The sequence below is a fragment of the Etheostoma cragini genome, chromosome 4 (assembly GCF_013103735.1).
Source record: "Etheostoma cragini isolate CJK2018 chromosome 4, CSU_Ecrag_1.0, whole genome shotgun sequence".
NCBI lineage: Eukaryota > Metazoa > Chordata > Actinopteri > Perciformes > Percidae > Etheostoma > Etheostoma cragini.
Window position 1 is genome coordinate 13643390 of NC_048410.1, and position 14637 is coordinate 13658026.

The window sequence follows — 14637 nt, forward strand, 5'->3', positions numbered from 1 at the left end:
CCACAATTCAAATCCTATCTGCGGCCCTTTGTTGCACGTCAACCCCCATCGCTCTAATATACACTACCGGTCAAAAGTTTGGGGTCACTTACAAATTTCCATTTCACTCCATTATAGACAGGATACCAGCTGATCTGGATGGGTGGCTGATCTTTAATGCAATATCTACATTTCCTATTATCAGCAACCATTCATCCAATGTTCCAAAGGCACATTTTGTTTACTAATCTATTATTTTTAAAAACTTACTAAGAAAACATTAAACAACCCTTTTGCAATTATGTAAGCACATAATGTAATCTGGAAACTGCTTCCTGGTTAAAAAAAACAAGGCAACTGATCTCAGCTGGGATTTTGTCTATAATGGAGTCCAATGGAAATTTGTGAGTGACTCCAAACTTTTGACCGGTAGTGTATATTTTTTATAAATATATAAATTTTGCATGAATTACTTTGGTGGAAGGATTGAAAGTGTAGAGGTAACTTTACATTTAAAATGTAACGCTAACTTAAGGCAGTGTGGCTCTAGGGATGGCTAGTTAGCTAGCTAATGTTAAACTACAATGGCTTCAGAAAGTTATAGACCCCTCTTCTTTTCTGAATACTACTGTGTTGTAGATGCACTTTTAAATGGATGAAATTGCGGTTTTTGTCCATCAATCTACATTCAATAATCAATAATAACAAACTAAAAACATCACACAACAATCTATCACAACTGAAATCTCAGTTGTGCTTTAGTTGTCCTAAAAACATGTTTTTACTTTGTCATTATGGAGTGTAGATTGACAGACCAAATCTACAACTCAAACAAAGTGCAAAAAATGAACAGGTGGAGGTTTTGGGATGCAGTTAAGAAAAATGATGTATAATCCCTTGATCTAAAGGTGCAGTCATTTTTCCACATATATTTCTACTTACCAAGCAGTTGAAATCCTGACAGAATAATAATAATGATGAACATGCTTAAGGTTTGTATCATCAAAACTTTGAAAACTACTGCCAATTTAAAGCTCTCTCAGTCCATGCTTGACAAGTTGAGTTTAAGATGCACTTTCTTTCTTTAAAAAAATAAACAAAATGTTGTAGTGCCTGTAAAGTAACAAAGGTCCTAGGTCGTAGGTGTCACCTTAGCTACCTTGGCATTCCAAGATAAATAGACATGGTACAGGGGATAAACTCTTTAAATTTAGGTAACAAAATGGTACCATTTTCAGGCCAGAATTAAAATGTTTTTCCCTACTTGTTGTAGTTTAAGTAAGGCCCTCTACTCATGATCAGAGTTATGAACTGTACTCACTGCCTGGTGAAACATAGGTTTTTGTCACCAACATGTGCCACCTAGCAAAAAAGTGCCATTCTTTATTATCCATGAGTGGCTGGCACATTTGAGGATATGAAGGTGGTGTTGAGTTAGGTTTTGCCAATGCTTTCAGGTTACAGGCAATGTAATTGTATCGGTTGCACATAGAAAGGTCAAAGTTGTACCTGACTGAACTTTAAGTCCAGAGGCCAGGCGTTACAACTTTAGGGGTATACATCACCCAAAATAGCGTCTTTGACAACATTGCCTTGTGTAGAGGGTCAAAAACAGATAGAATGCCTTGAAACTATTCAAACATGCATACATAAGCACACTCCACACATAGTATGTCAAACAAAGGCATGCTGCCTAAACCCTGATTATCATTAGTCATGTATTATCACTGTGTAATAGGTAATGCAGAGTTGAGACACAGTCAAAAGTTCCCGAACTACTGAAATAAGGCATTTTTGTTTAGTTTAGTTTAGTTTGACAAGGATCCGGTGCTGATTTTGTAACATTGGTGGTTTCTCAGATGATGTAATAGACTACTAGTGGTTATTGGCTATTTTGACATTATGAATGCAACAGTGACTATATATTACAAAATAGACTTTATTCAATACATGACACAATGTAGTCTTGTACATACATAATAAAGCAAAAAAAGCAAACAGTATAAATTTTGTCTGAAATGTCAAAGAAACACAAATGTAAAAGAAAAACAACTTTAAAGTTAAAATTTGTAAATGTAAATGCATATGTCTATGTGTATTTCCCAATAATAATATCATTATAGTGGGTTTATATCAGGATGAATATTCAGCAAGTTTAAGCTTTATGATGAAGCGTTTAGGATTTCAGGTTAACCACGAGGCCCAGAGGCAGGTGAATGGTGCAGCAGCCCTGGTGAGCAGCACATGGTAGGCCTGTCGAAACTGTCTGTTCATGACAGCATACAGCATGGGGTTAATACAGCTGTTCAGCCACGTGAGGTTTGCACAGAACATGTGCAATACCTGTGGGGCACGGTTTTGTTTGTCTGCTATGTTGAGCAACAGGAAAGGGACAAAGCAGAACACGAAACAGAGAAAAACTGTTAAACACATGCGTGTCACACGCTTAAATTCGTCATCATCTCCTGAAGTGGCTGACTGTGAAGAGGGTGCTGTTGTGGTGGGAGCAGGTGTGGTTGAAGGTGATGTTGGGACTATCTCAAGGGGAGAATTGGTCGCTGATGAATGTAGGGACTTGGCAGAGCTCTGGGCAGATTTGGGGGATTTTTCACAAGTGATCTCGTCCATGCTTTGGCCTAAATCCTCGTGGCTGCTCACCTCACAGCTGCATGTCTTTGTCGTGCCACTCTCTACACCACTGTCGTCAGTCCCTTGTTCGGAAGAAGCTGGTTTCTTCCTGGAGGACCGACGGCTGAATCTGTAGCGGAGCAGAGCTTGTGCGGCAATCCTGACACGTCTGTAAATGAGGAGGTAGAACACACCAACACAGCCCAGACCCACAAAAAAGTAGAAAAAGAGCATGATGGTGCTGTATGGACGACCCCTGGTACGATGGAAGCTGCATGTGCACACCTGTGGTACAAACACGTAAACAGGCCAGAGAGGTCCAAAGCTGGCGAGGCCCAGTCCCCACGCTGAGATCAAGAGTAAAATAAGACCACGGTCAGAGAAGACACGATCAAACACAGCCCTCTTCGTGACCAGTAGATATCGGCTCACTGCTACCAGGCAGAGGGTGATAATAGAGACAGAGTTGGAGAGGAAAAGGAGCAGGCCAAAAATACTGCACCAGAGCTGACCACTGCGCCACTTGAGGTGTAGATAGGAGTCAACTGATATGGGCTGCAATACGGTGCAGTACAGGAGATCAGCTACAGCCAGGTTGACGATGAGCACATTGAAGCGAGTCCTCAGATGTGGGTCTAAGGCAAAGGCCAGAATAGTCATCAGGTTCCCCACCGTACCAGTGATGGTCACAGCACATCCCCACAGCACAGCAAAGTACCTGTAGCCTACGACTGAAGGACTGTAGCAGGAGAAGAGGTCATCCTCTGTTTGGTTGGTGTAGTTCATCAGCATTCTGTCAATTAATCGGAATCATCATATAGGTTAGCTTCTTTGACTGGTAAGGGAAAGTAAAAACAACAAACCAACTCCTTCCCAACCTTCTTTGCGGTGTCAGGCCAAAAGAGAAGTGATAGTGTTTTACCACTTCCTGTTGAACAAAGACCTTTCTCTGACAGAAGCTTTTGTTTTCAAGTTTTTTTTCTCCATTTTTTGATAGTCAAATGTAATATCATTTACAATTGTTTTGTACATCTGCTGTGGCTCTAGTAACCTCAAATATGCTGTCTGGCAATCACAAATCATTTCTTCACATTTGCCAATGAAATTAAGTATGACTCAGAGATTAACAGAATAGTAACAAGTCCTGTGTAAGACCACAAAAGAGTTGCCCTTTTTACAGTTTAGTAAATTCTGAAATTGTTTGATATTCATTTACATTTTTATAACTACTTGCATCCCTAAAGTGGATCATGCACATAGACTATGACTCAATTAATAAAACATTAAATATAATAAAACTAAAACATTATATATAACAACGATGTACAACATTGAGACAACTTGAAATAAAAACACTTTCAAGGGATTTAAGGGATATTTTTAAATTATTTTAAAACTAAACGTAGGAATTTCTCACCTTAAAGCTGAAGATTTATGCCAGTCTTACTAATTGATGTGTATCTGTGTCATTCTCTGCAGTGATCTGGTGCGCTGAATGTGTGGCTTCCTGCTGGTGTTATATTTTATGTGCATGCTCTGTATTGCTTAAATACCCCTCGACACAATGAAACGTTTTTTCCAGTTAATGGCTAAATTGTCTAATGTCTAAAAAAAAGGGAAGCGAGATCTTGCGTATTTCCTCAAGAACATTTTCTTTCAAATAGTATAACCAAATGTGGAAAGAAGGGGAACATATTAGTAAAATATGTTTTATTCTAGTATGTCTACATACTTCATGTACTTCACTATACTACTCGCTTTTTTTGGGTTTTCCATAATGAAAAAAAGTCCCTGGCACCTGCTGACAGGTACTTTTTTTTAGTATCACCTTCGTCAAGATTCCAAGCGAGCTGAGGCAGGGGGGTGACCTAAACGAACCCGCCGTTTTGAAATAGTTTAGCCAGCAGTAGTTTTTGGTTTGCTGTCTCCAGCTTCTTTTGAAACAAAATTCGTCTTCTGGCTGTGGCAACAGCCAAATGCCGAAATCAAAAACAACACACCTTTCATGTAATGGAAAAACGCCATAAGATACCAAAACCATTCTATTCAATTGTGCATAGTAGTACAGATGGGAAAACAGGGCTGGCAGTCTTTATTATTTAAATAATTGCCTTATTGAAAAATCAGGTGCTTGGCACTTTGTTGTTTTGTTAGTGGTCATTTGGGAAATAATCTAGGGAGTGATGACTGATCTAACTGAAGTTACACTGAACAAACTAGTTTCTCTTGCTCATGATTTTTCTTGAATTATGTTTCGCAAAGTTACTGCATTTTTCTTGGACAGTGAGGGCAAGTTTTTAGCAAAGTGCTCCAGTGTTGAATTTCTTCTTCACTGCAACTATGCTGATTTAGCGATACTCACATGAAATGAAATGCTTAAACACACAATTTGACCTTTTTTCCGCTGCACACAGACTTCCTGTTCCTGTAACACGGGTAACTATAGACCATTCTGTAGCAGTGAAAGTGTGAAAATGAGTGCAAATGTACTGAACATTTCAGTGACTAAGTCACCTTTAGGCCACAAGAACAGAGCTAAAGTGCTGCTAAAATGCAGCTACTTGGGTTTTTGAGTCAAATGCAATGTCTTGTGTTGCACATTGGAGGATGACTGAGAAAGTCCATACTTGATAGAAACTTAATTCAAATTTCCTTTTCAAACGATCTCCAAAGCCCATCTGATATTGTCAAATAGTTGAATGATAAAGGAAAAATGGCAAATGTGGAAGCATATTAAGTCTTTTTAAAGTTTCTTTAAAATTTGTAAGTAAGGGAAAAGACAAAGCTGGATATTGAGATTGCTAGGAAATGAATCCACTATGTGTCTTAGTGAGTTGACTCCCATAGTAAAGATCTAACAATGGAAGGTGCGTTCAATGTAATATTTTGTTTACAAAAGCGACTGATGGTATGCTACTAGTGGTAGAGCGCTATATTCCATTCATCGGAGTGGTGTTCCTCTTGCGTTCCTTTGGCACATACCAAATCCTAACAGCAGGTGGAAGTGGCAGGAGCAAGAGCCAGACAGTGCTGTCAACCCTCGGTACGAGCTGCATGTGCACACCATAAGTATTATTTCATACATGCATATTATTTCAAACCTACAGAAGTATTGTTTCCAGTTATTTGACTGTTATTTAAGTTTGCATAATTATACACCTCTTCTTCATCAGTAAAGAAACATATACATGAGGAGAAATGGGCTTGGGGCAACATCAGCTTCATCATTATCAACTTAAATAACTAAAGTGAAAGCCTGCAGCTGTATCTGGTTTCTCTCTAAACTGAATAAACTGTTGATGCTGCCATGAGCACATACTTCTGCTCATGAGTTAAATTACATCTGAATCTTTTCATTTAAGAGCAAATAACACAAAACTATATAAATATGGGCTGCAACAAATGATTGCTTTCATAATCAATGTTTTTTAAATAGTTTGATTACTTGATATTGATTGATACATTTCAAAAATTGGGAAAAATGCACATTACAAGTAGAGGCCAGGGTCTTTAGATTTCTTATTTTGGCTGGCTAACAGTTGGCTGACCCAAACAACGGGAAACAATCCTGCTCTATTGTCCTTTTTAACATGTTGGCAAACAAAAGTGTTTGTTTCTCACCTTAAAGTTGATGACTTGCACCAGTCTTTTTTTCAGTGCGCGGCATATGTCATTCTCTGCACTGATCTCTTCCTCTGATTGTCAAGCTTTCAGTTAGCACTGTACTGTGCTGTACATTGTCCCTTACTTAATTTGTATATCTTAATTTTTACTTCCGCACTGCAAAAACCCAATCAATTTTCTGATCACAAATAGTTTAAAAAGCCAAAATTTATTTATTTAGGCGAATCTGCTATAGTTGGTTGTCACTTCTTACTAAAGTACTGTACTGTATGTTAAAAGAGAAAGTGACTTGAATTATCACATTACTTAACTAACCAATTGCATTTGTAATTTATTGTTATTGTCATATTGTATTACATAAAAAAACACAGATCAACATTGCTTACAACCATAAACTCAGTTTAATGATTTTATACATAACTTTGTTTTAATTGAACAATTAGGAAGCCCCAACATTCTAATTTTTAAATAATCTACATTTAATGTTTCAGTACACTTCTCCTAAATAACAATTCATACATTTGTAGACATTTTCTTTTTATTGCTGTTAACAAGAAAAGTTAGCAGGAGTGCTTAAAATATTGCTACAGTCTCCATTTCCTAAAGCTTTCACTCTAATGTTGTTTCACAAGCCATCATGACACAGGGATAGTTTAGGGTCATGAAGGGTCACACAAGGCAGATCAGACAAACAAACATTTTTTATCCCACTGCAAGCCTATTATAATACCAAAAATGCTTTTTGTGTTGCATACAACTTCTCATCTGTGTATGTGGTCCTTTTCCTTCTGTAACATATTGCTGGTGTCTTTCAACCCACTGTGTTCGGCACTCCTTGCATGGGATTGTGTGAAAATGTTGTCTGTATAATCAAATGTGCACGTAATGCAAAGACTTGCTACTAAAGCCATGAATCAGCCATTGTTCTGCTGAGCTCACAGTGTTGAAACCATTTAATTGAGACACTGAAACCTTTCTTTGTTGCAGAGTGATGTGCAGATGATAAAATTATTTTACTTATGTGCTTTGTGAGATTTGACACAGCTTTGTTGTCAGTGGGCATTCAGCGAGAATCTAGGGAATCATCAGGGGAACTATGTAGCTAGAGGTCACATCTTGACTTTCACTAAAGAAACAGTATGGGTTTTTCGTTCTGTTCTATTCTTATTTTCTCCAACCTTACTGCATTTTACACAGAAAGAATAAACACTGATAGATTAATAGTGTACCATTTGCAATTACTTCTTCACAACAAGTCTTTTCCCAACTGTAAATGTGGTTGACGTACACATCAGTGCAGTTTTAAGACATAATAATTAAGTAATTTCTACCCTTTGCTGATCCTCTTTGACTTGCTATTTCATTCCGTCCCACAGAGGTAAATACAGACCATTACACCCAGCAGTAAAACTTGAAGACATACAGTACAGAGAAATGTTAACCAGTAACTGCACAAACATTGTGGCAATTGCTGTTACCTTTTCCTCTTTATAGGCCACGAAAACAGAACGTTACAGTGGTATAATCTACTATACTGTGACAGCTACTTTGTGATACCAGCTAACATTAGAGGCAACTACTATATCTAACCCAGCAGGCTTGTTTTTGATAACATTGATTGCTTTGGATATGTAACAAATTCTTGCAGAGATGAACGTTAAAAACACAAGAGAGGTAGGGTTTTGAACTAGACACAGTGGATCATTTGTTAGATGAAGATAATTAGTCAGTTGCAGATTGGAGGATGCTCAAAGAAGTCCGTGCTTGATATTAACTTGTTTATAAGTTCCTGTTCAAACTATCTGCGGTCTACTTGATGATTGGCAGACAGTTTAGTGATGAAGAATAATTGGGATGGATGGAAACGTAGTCTTTTTGAAATGTCTGAGATTTGTCAGTCATCTCTAGTTCTCCCTGTAAAAGTAACAGCAGTGGACTGCAACCACATTATCCACCATTAAGAGTCATATTTATGGTCACTGTTTTGATTATAATTGAACAGCAGCTAGAGCCACACGAGCTGATTTGGCTCTTGATGGCACATGGTTGCAGGCCTCCACTTCACAGTGTGCTTCACCCTGAATCATCTTCCTTCTATCACCGTCAGTAGGGACTGAAGAGGATTGGCCCATGCGTAGTACGGATGGGACCTGGGGCGGGTCTCAGCAGGTTGAGGGGTGTTCCCTGTAGGAGGTGGTGATGAGGATGATGGTGGGAGGTCGGGCAAGGAGGATGCAGTGTCAGCTGATTGGAGGAAGCCACGGCTGCCATCGCTGCGGCAACAGCCAGAGGATTTGGTAAAAGTCCAGCCCCCAAAGTCTTTGGAAGTTCCTTTAAAAAACAGTCAGGAAAATATAAGTACATTTATTGATGCAAGAGTTTTCTTAAACCCAAATGATCATGTGTTTATGAAATGAGAATTGAGAAAAATGGAAACTGTAGACTGTGAGGAAGACTCATTTTTTACCATAAAGTCTGTACGCTTCTTGTGCCGACTGAGAAGAGGATTGGGTTTCCCTGCAACTCCGTCCCGATGCCTCCGGCTAGATATATGCTAAGACATAAAATGTAGAAGAACAGATATTGGATTCTGAGATTGCTTGAAAACTAGGGTCCCTCCTGGGTTCTTTGGATCTTTGTGTGGGCTTTCTAACCTGTTTAAGCTGCAGCTCTGAGTTGACTCTTACGTTGCAGATCTCACAGTGGAAGGTGCGTTCCTGAGTGTTAGGGTCAGAAGACAGCTCCCCTCCCTGCTCCGGGCTGGGTTTAGGAACCAGACGTGGGTACGCTTTAATGGGTCCCAGTCCACTCCGAGCCTCCAAAATGGTTTTGTGTTTGGTACCTTGAAACAAAAAAGGAAGTCATAATGTCCAATGGTGTTTGAGTCCATATTACAGTGTATCGCATGTACTAAACACTAAATTGACATCAGGGTTAGATTAGGTTTTTAAATGCTGTTTTCAAGATCAAGAATAAACTTTGAACCTCAGCTTTTAAAGGAGAATTCCGGTTGATTCCAACACGTAGCTCTGTTGTTTGTACATTTGGAGTGCTGTCAGTAAAGAGAAAAATGAAAACAATCAGTGCTGTCTACCCTGTGTTATCTCCAGCTAGAGTTTGCACCCAACAGGCTTAAACAGGGCAAGTTTTAAACATGTTTTTTAGTCTCTAAACATGTTCCAAATGTCATTAAAAGTGCCTACCCATGTGAAGTGATTTCTTCCGAGTGAATACAGTGAATCTGACTGCTGTAGATGTGAAAGAAATGCATGAAAGTGCTGCTAATTCAGCTGTGTTTAGTTCCGGTGTTGATACTGCAAGGAGTGCTTCGGGACCGTCTAAAAACTACAACACAGAAAGGAGATACAAACATATTTTCAAAAATAATCGAATGCTTATTTTTTATAAGTAAGTGCTGTGGTACAACTAGCAGGAGACAAGATATAATTGAGTTAAGTTTGGAGAGACTACATTATTTTAGCAATAAATTGACAACCTACATATTTTTGTTTTATCTTTTTTCTGTGTTGTAGTTTGTAGCCTCTAAGCTCTCTAGCTGCCATCTCAACACCAGAACTAAACAGAGCTGAATTAGCACAACTTTCATGCATTTCTTTTATATCTAGTGTAGTCAGATTCGCTGTGCTACCTCGTAAAGAATCACTTCACATGGGTAGGCATTTTTAATTACATTTTGAGGCTAAAACAAGTTCAAAACTTGCCCTGTTTAAGCCTGTTGGATGCTTAGTTTATCAGGAGGATAACACGGTGTTGGCAGCACTAATTGTTTTCATTTTCTCGCTACTGACAGCACTCTAAATTTACAAACAACAGAGCTACGTGTTGAAATTGACCAGAATTCTCCTTTAAGCAAAATTGGACAAGGATTCCTTAAAATGCTTAAAAAATGGAAATCTCAACATCTGCAATTCCACAATAGCAAGGAAAATTCAAAGGATGATGTGGTATGACAGAAATCAGCTACTCAATGGACATTGTGTTGAGATTATTTGCTCAACTCGTACATAGTTGTTTAAAAGTGCAGACAACAACTTCTAAAGCTGTCAATGTTATAAAATATATAAATAGAGATAGGAGGGTATGCCTGTAATTGCATTTGTTGCGTGTAACAATATTTTGTCTTGGTTGTAAGTTTTTTTTTTTATCACTGCCGAGCTACACCAAGTCAAACCATGCAGTATTTAACCCGCTAGTTGTACCACTAGGTGGCACTAATGCACCAGATTTATTTTCTAACCTGAAATGCATAACACTTGCATAATTACTTTTAAAGAGCCATGCTTCAGGGTTTTTGAAGCTGTTTCCCAAGGCTCTGACACACCAACCAAACAGCCAACAGCGGCAGAGAAGGTCCAAAAAGTGCTTTGGAACACACCAAAGTGAAATGAAAACCGGCAGCTGATTGGACGAACATGTCATGTTCCTCCTACGAAACCAAACTAGTTCACTAAAACGTGTTTCTGAAAACATTTTAAGCCAGAAATAGGCCATGCAGTTGTTGAATGTGTCTTTGTTTCCGATCAGTTTAAAGGTCAATTTAAAATATTTTTGTCAGATTTTGAGAGGTGTTCGTCATGCTCATTCTGTTCGTCATTTCCAGGTTAGCACTACACAAAAACAGATTGAGTCCAACTGCCCACCTTCAAATCGGCCAAAATTGAAGCCGACGGCACGGAACACACCAAAACAGACTTGAGTCACCAACCTTGCCAGACTGATAGCCGATAAACGGGTTGCTGTGCCAGCGCTTAAGTGCACAATACATAATGCTGTTGTTTGTAGATTTTTATTTCTATCAAGATTGTGCAAGCTCTGTGGCGTGATGTGCTACTGAATACGGTATATGCACTCTGACAAAGCAGTATTGAAGTTACCTTTGTTATGTGCCTCCAGTTGTGAAAGAGAATTAACAGCAACTTTGCACAGGGCACAGTAGAGAAGCTTCTTGGCTTTCTCTTCCTCTGACTCTCCTGAAGGAGGGCTGGGTGCTGGGGACGGGGTGTTAGGAGGACCAGCCGCTGCTGGATCTGCAGGGAGAGTGCTCAGGGCTGCAGACAGGGAGGGGGACGATGGCAAAGGTGTGCTGACAGAAGGCAGGAGGGGACATTCTGCATCTGCAGAGCTCAGTGTGGGTGTTGGAAGGTGAGTAGGGGTCAAAGGTAACTTGGTAGAGTTGGGACACAACTGGGTGTCATCTGTAAACGGAACAAAGGATTTAGGTTAGTGAACCATTTATGGAAAGTCAACCATATCATTAAGTTTTCAAATATGAGGGCAATTACATAAAATGGTAAAAAATAATGTCTGTGCTTAAAACTCTGCTTCTCAGAGGTCCAGTGTAATTCTTTAATTTTTTCTATCGTCATATGTCAATTTTATATTGAACTGTGTCATGAAATGTTAAATCTTTGTATCTGAGAAATGCACACGGGTTACTAAAACAAATGTTTCATTCTTTTTTGTTAAACTGCAAGTTCTGATTAATTATATTAACACTATACTTATTAGAAGGACACCAACACTCCTCTTTGGTGAGTTTCTATCCCATCACTTCACACAACAGCTGTGCTGTGCATATGACCCATTTGGTAATGTGTGTGTGTGTGTGTGTGTGTGTGTGTGTTTGTGTGTGTGTGACATCAAATGTCACAGGTGATGATTACCCTGCTTATTAGGATCAGGCTCAGGGCTGGAGGGCGAGAGGCCTGGTGGGGAGGGCGAAACAGTAGGGAGAGGGTGCTGCTTGTCGCCATCTTGGAGATGAGCCGTCTTGGATGTCTCGATCCCCTTCACCCTCCGAGCATGGCGGTTCCCCTTGTAGTGGGCTTCTGCCTGGCTCTAGCAAAGGAACAAGACAAATCAGAGGATTACATTCAATTCAATAGATGTGTGTTTAGTGAAGTGAACACACACTGCCATGTGCTTTATATTAGCATTTTTGTCTTTACTTGTATTTACTTGTTTGTGGTTACTTGTGCAGAAACATTTATATTCAGTAGCTAAAGAGGGCCGGGCCAGATGTTGATTACCAAGCAAATGCAAAAAAAACTTGAACTGAACCCATTTAAATGTATCACCATTGATATTTATGTTCAATACATGTCAACAACAAGAAGTGAGCAGAACACCTACAGTTATTCTCAAAATCTCTCTCCAGTTGAGTTATCAAGTTACCATCAGTTTAAGACTGGGCTTGTGTTGATGTGTCATAACGTAGCAGGAACTGAATGACCAAGGGTGCTTTGAGAACTTCCTTTTAAGATAAAGATTTAACTAAACAACCCCCTATTATATTTTTTAACCAATAATTGCTCAAAAATTCTGAAATATATTCTTCTTTTTTGTTGCATTACAGTAATGACTGTTGGTTTGCTGGTGTGATGTGCTAATGACAGGGAAGATTAAGCTCCAGAATATTCTCATCTGGAGAACATGGGGTAGAGGGACAAAAATAAAAAAAGGCCATAAGTGATGAAACTCTAGAGGAATGATTAGAGTGTCCTTGTGTGCAATCCTTGTGCGATTGCACACAAGGAAAAATTCTGGGACACAGGAACTAAACACAGCTTAATTAGCACAACTTTCATGCATTTCTTTCACATATACAACAGTCAGATTCACTGTGTTCACTTGGATGGAATCACTTCACATAGTCAGCCACTTTTAATGACATTTTTAACATATTTAGAGGCTAAAAACACGTTTAAAACTTCCCCTTTTGAAGGCTGTTGGGTGCAAAATCAGAACAAATAGCACTAACTAGAAATAGTGGTAGCAGCGTTTGCCGGGAAGGCATAGTAGGATTTAACTGAGTTTTCAGGCTGAGATGGGTTTTCAGGGAGTTTTTTTTTGATTGTCTGCAGCATTACAGATTTCTGATCGGGAAGAGTTCCAGAGAGTGGGGCCTGCCACACAGAAGGCTCTGTCCTCTGGAGGTCTGCGGGTTGGGTTGGGTAGAGGAGGTCTGATAAGTACTGGGGGGTGAGGGAAAGTTATTTGTGGGTGACTCGCATCAGAGCTTAATAAAGGTGCCTGTAAGACAAACTGAACATTTCTGCTGTTACTTCACATTAAAAGGATTTAACTGACAAAACACAGTCACATTAAACTTTACGTATGTGTAAATACATATGCCATATAACGCCACATTATGTTAGCTGTATGGGTAGTACTCTGTACTCTTCGAATGTAAAGTTAGCAAGTTAACGTTGCATTGGTCTGGATCAACGGAAGTACATTTCCAGTATAAAGCCTTATACCCGGGTCAGGCTTTGACTTAATAATTGTGAAGATTTTAAAAGAATATGTTTATGGCGGTACACAGCGATACACTGGTAAAAGCAGATTTCGTTAACCGTGTACCCAGCTCATTTGAATAGCTTATGTTATTCTATAGTGTGAACAGTTTGAAACGTATAATATTGTATGTGGCCTTTTTGTTTGCAGGATGCAAATGCTCCACCAAAAGTTCCTTCCCAAGTCCATGTGCATGTCAGCATCAGATGAAATCAAAAGAAAGAGTAAGGTGTTAGGGCACAAATATAGGTCATGTAAGCCCCTCAATAGTTATACAGTAATAAGGATGTGTGACTATATGTGCCTGTGTGTGCACAAGCTCAGGCCTGCTGCGATTAGATAGGTTTCATTATGTCAATAACAAGGCTGAGGAAGCGACATAAGGCGCGTGACAGGTACATGTTTGGGACTCAGCGGGGTGGCATGCTTCTCTGAGGCAAAGGGACCACTGGGACGTGTTTGCTGGGAAGTGTTTGGGATGTCTCTGTAAGCCTGAGGTATTAACTGCCAATGATAGTTACCCATGTAGCCCTCATCCTGATTGGTGATGACAGAAAGGCAGATATAGCTCTGCCTGTGTAACCCAACTCCTTTGGCTGCTGCTCCCCAAAGCCTTGCAATTAGACAAGGAGATGAAGCCCTACAACTACACAAGCAAATGACAGCAGAGAGCTCGAAAGGCAGAAATACTTAATGCTCCTTCTTCTCTTTGCAGTTTACACTTTGTGCTGCCATCCTTATTTTCCCGTCTTTTGCTGCCACTACCAAGTGTTTTCTTTCTGCTTCAGCATTGATACTTTCACTTTCCCTGTGACCTTCATTGTCAGGAAATCAATGAAGGCGTGCCATTAATTCAAGCATGAAAAGCTTGACAGCCTCGGAGGTTGGGGTGGAATGCTACAGAAAAAAATAGTATGTAAACCATTACGTATCCAATCTTTAGAGGAAAAGGGATAATTATCAAATATAAATGATCTTCAGCATACAGTAGTAGATCAAATTTGCTGAGAGAAGTTAGGAAAGAGCCAATGGAAAGTGAGATTAAGCTGAATGAAGAAGCAGAAATGGGATTTAATAAGGAGAAAATGA

The 14637-nt window shown here is 39.4% G+C and overlaps 2 protein-coding genes across 4 annotated transcripts in view; both read right to left on the reverse strand.

Moving 5' to 3' along the window:
- Positions 1 to 2033: 2033 nt before the first annotated feature.
- gpr84 (G protein-coupled receptor 84) lies at positions 2034 to 4146 on the reverse strand. Its single transcript, XM_034870478.1, has 2 exons — positions 4025 to 4146; positions 2034 to 3407 (listed from the first exon to the last, which is right to left on the reverse strand). Exon 2 carries the CDS (start codon positions 3397 to 3399, stop codon positions 2164 to 2166), a length of 1236 nt encoding a protein of 411 aa, XP_034726369.1. The 5' UTR covers positions 3400 to 3407; positions 4025 to 4146; the 3' UTR covers positions 2034 to 2163.
- Positions 4147 to 7248: 3102 nt separating this feature from the next.
- The window catches only part of LOC117943784 (zinc finger protein 385A-like), a 29952-nt gene continuing 22563 nt past the window's right edge, over positions 7249 to 14637 (reverse strand). For all 3 annotated transcript variants that reach the window (XM_034870127.1, XM_034870129.1, XM_034870130.1), the window contains exons 4-8: positions 11916 to 12090; positions 11127 to 11447; positions 8886 to 9073; positions 8699 to 8785; positions 7249 to 8562 (exon numbers count right to left, since the gene is read on the reverse strand). In XM_034870127.1, the coding sequence (XP_034726018.1) occupies positions 8335 to 8562; positions 8699 to 8785; positions 8886 to 9073; positions 11127 to 11447; positions 11916 to 12090 (999 nt within the window). In that variant the 3' untranslated portion in view covers positions 7249 to 8334. The remainder of the gene's footprint in view (positions 8563 to 8698; positions 8786 to 8885; positions 9074 to 11126; positions 11448 to 11915; positions 12091 to 14637) is intronic.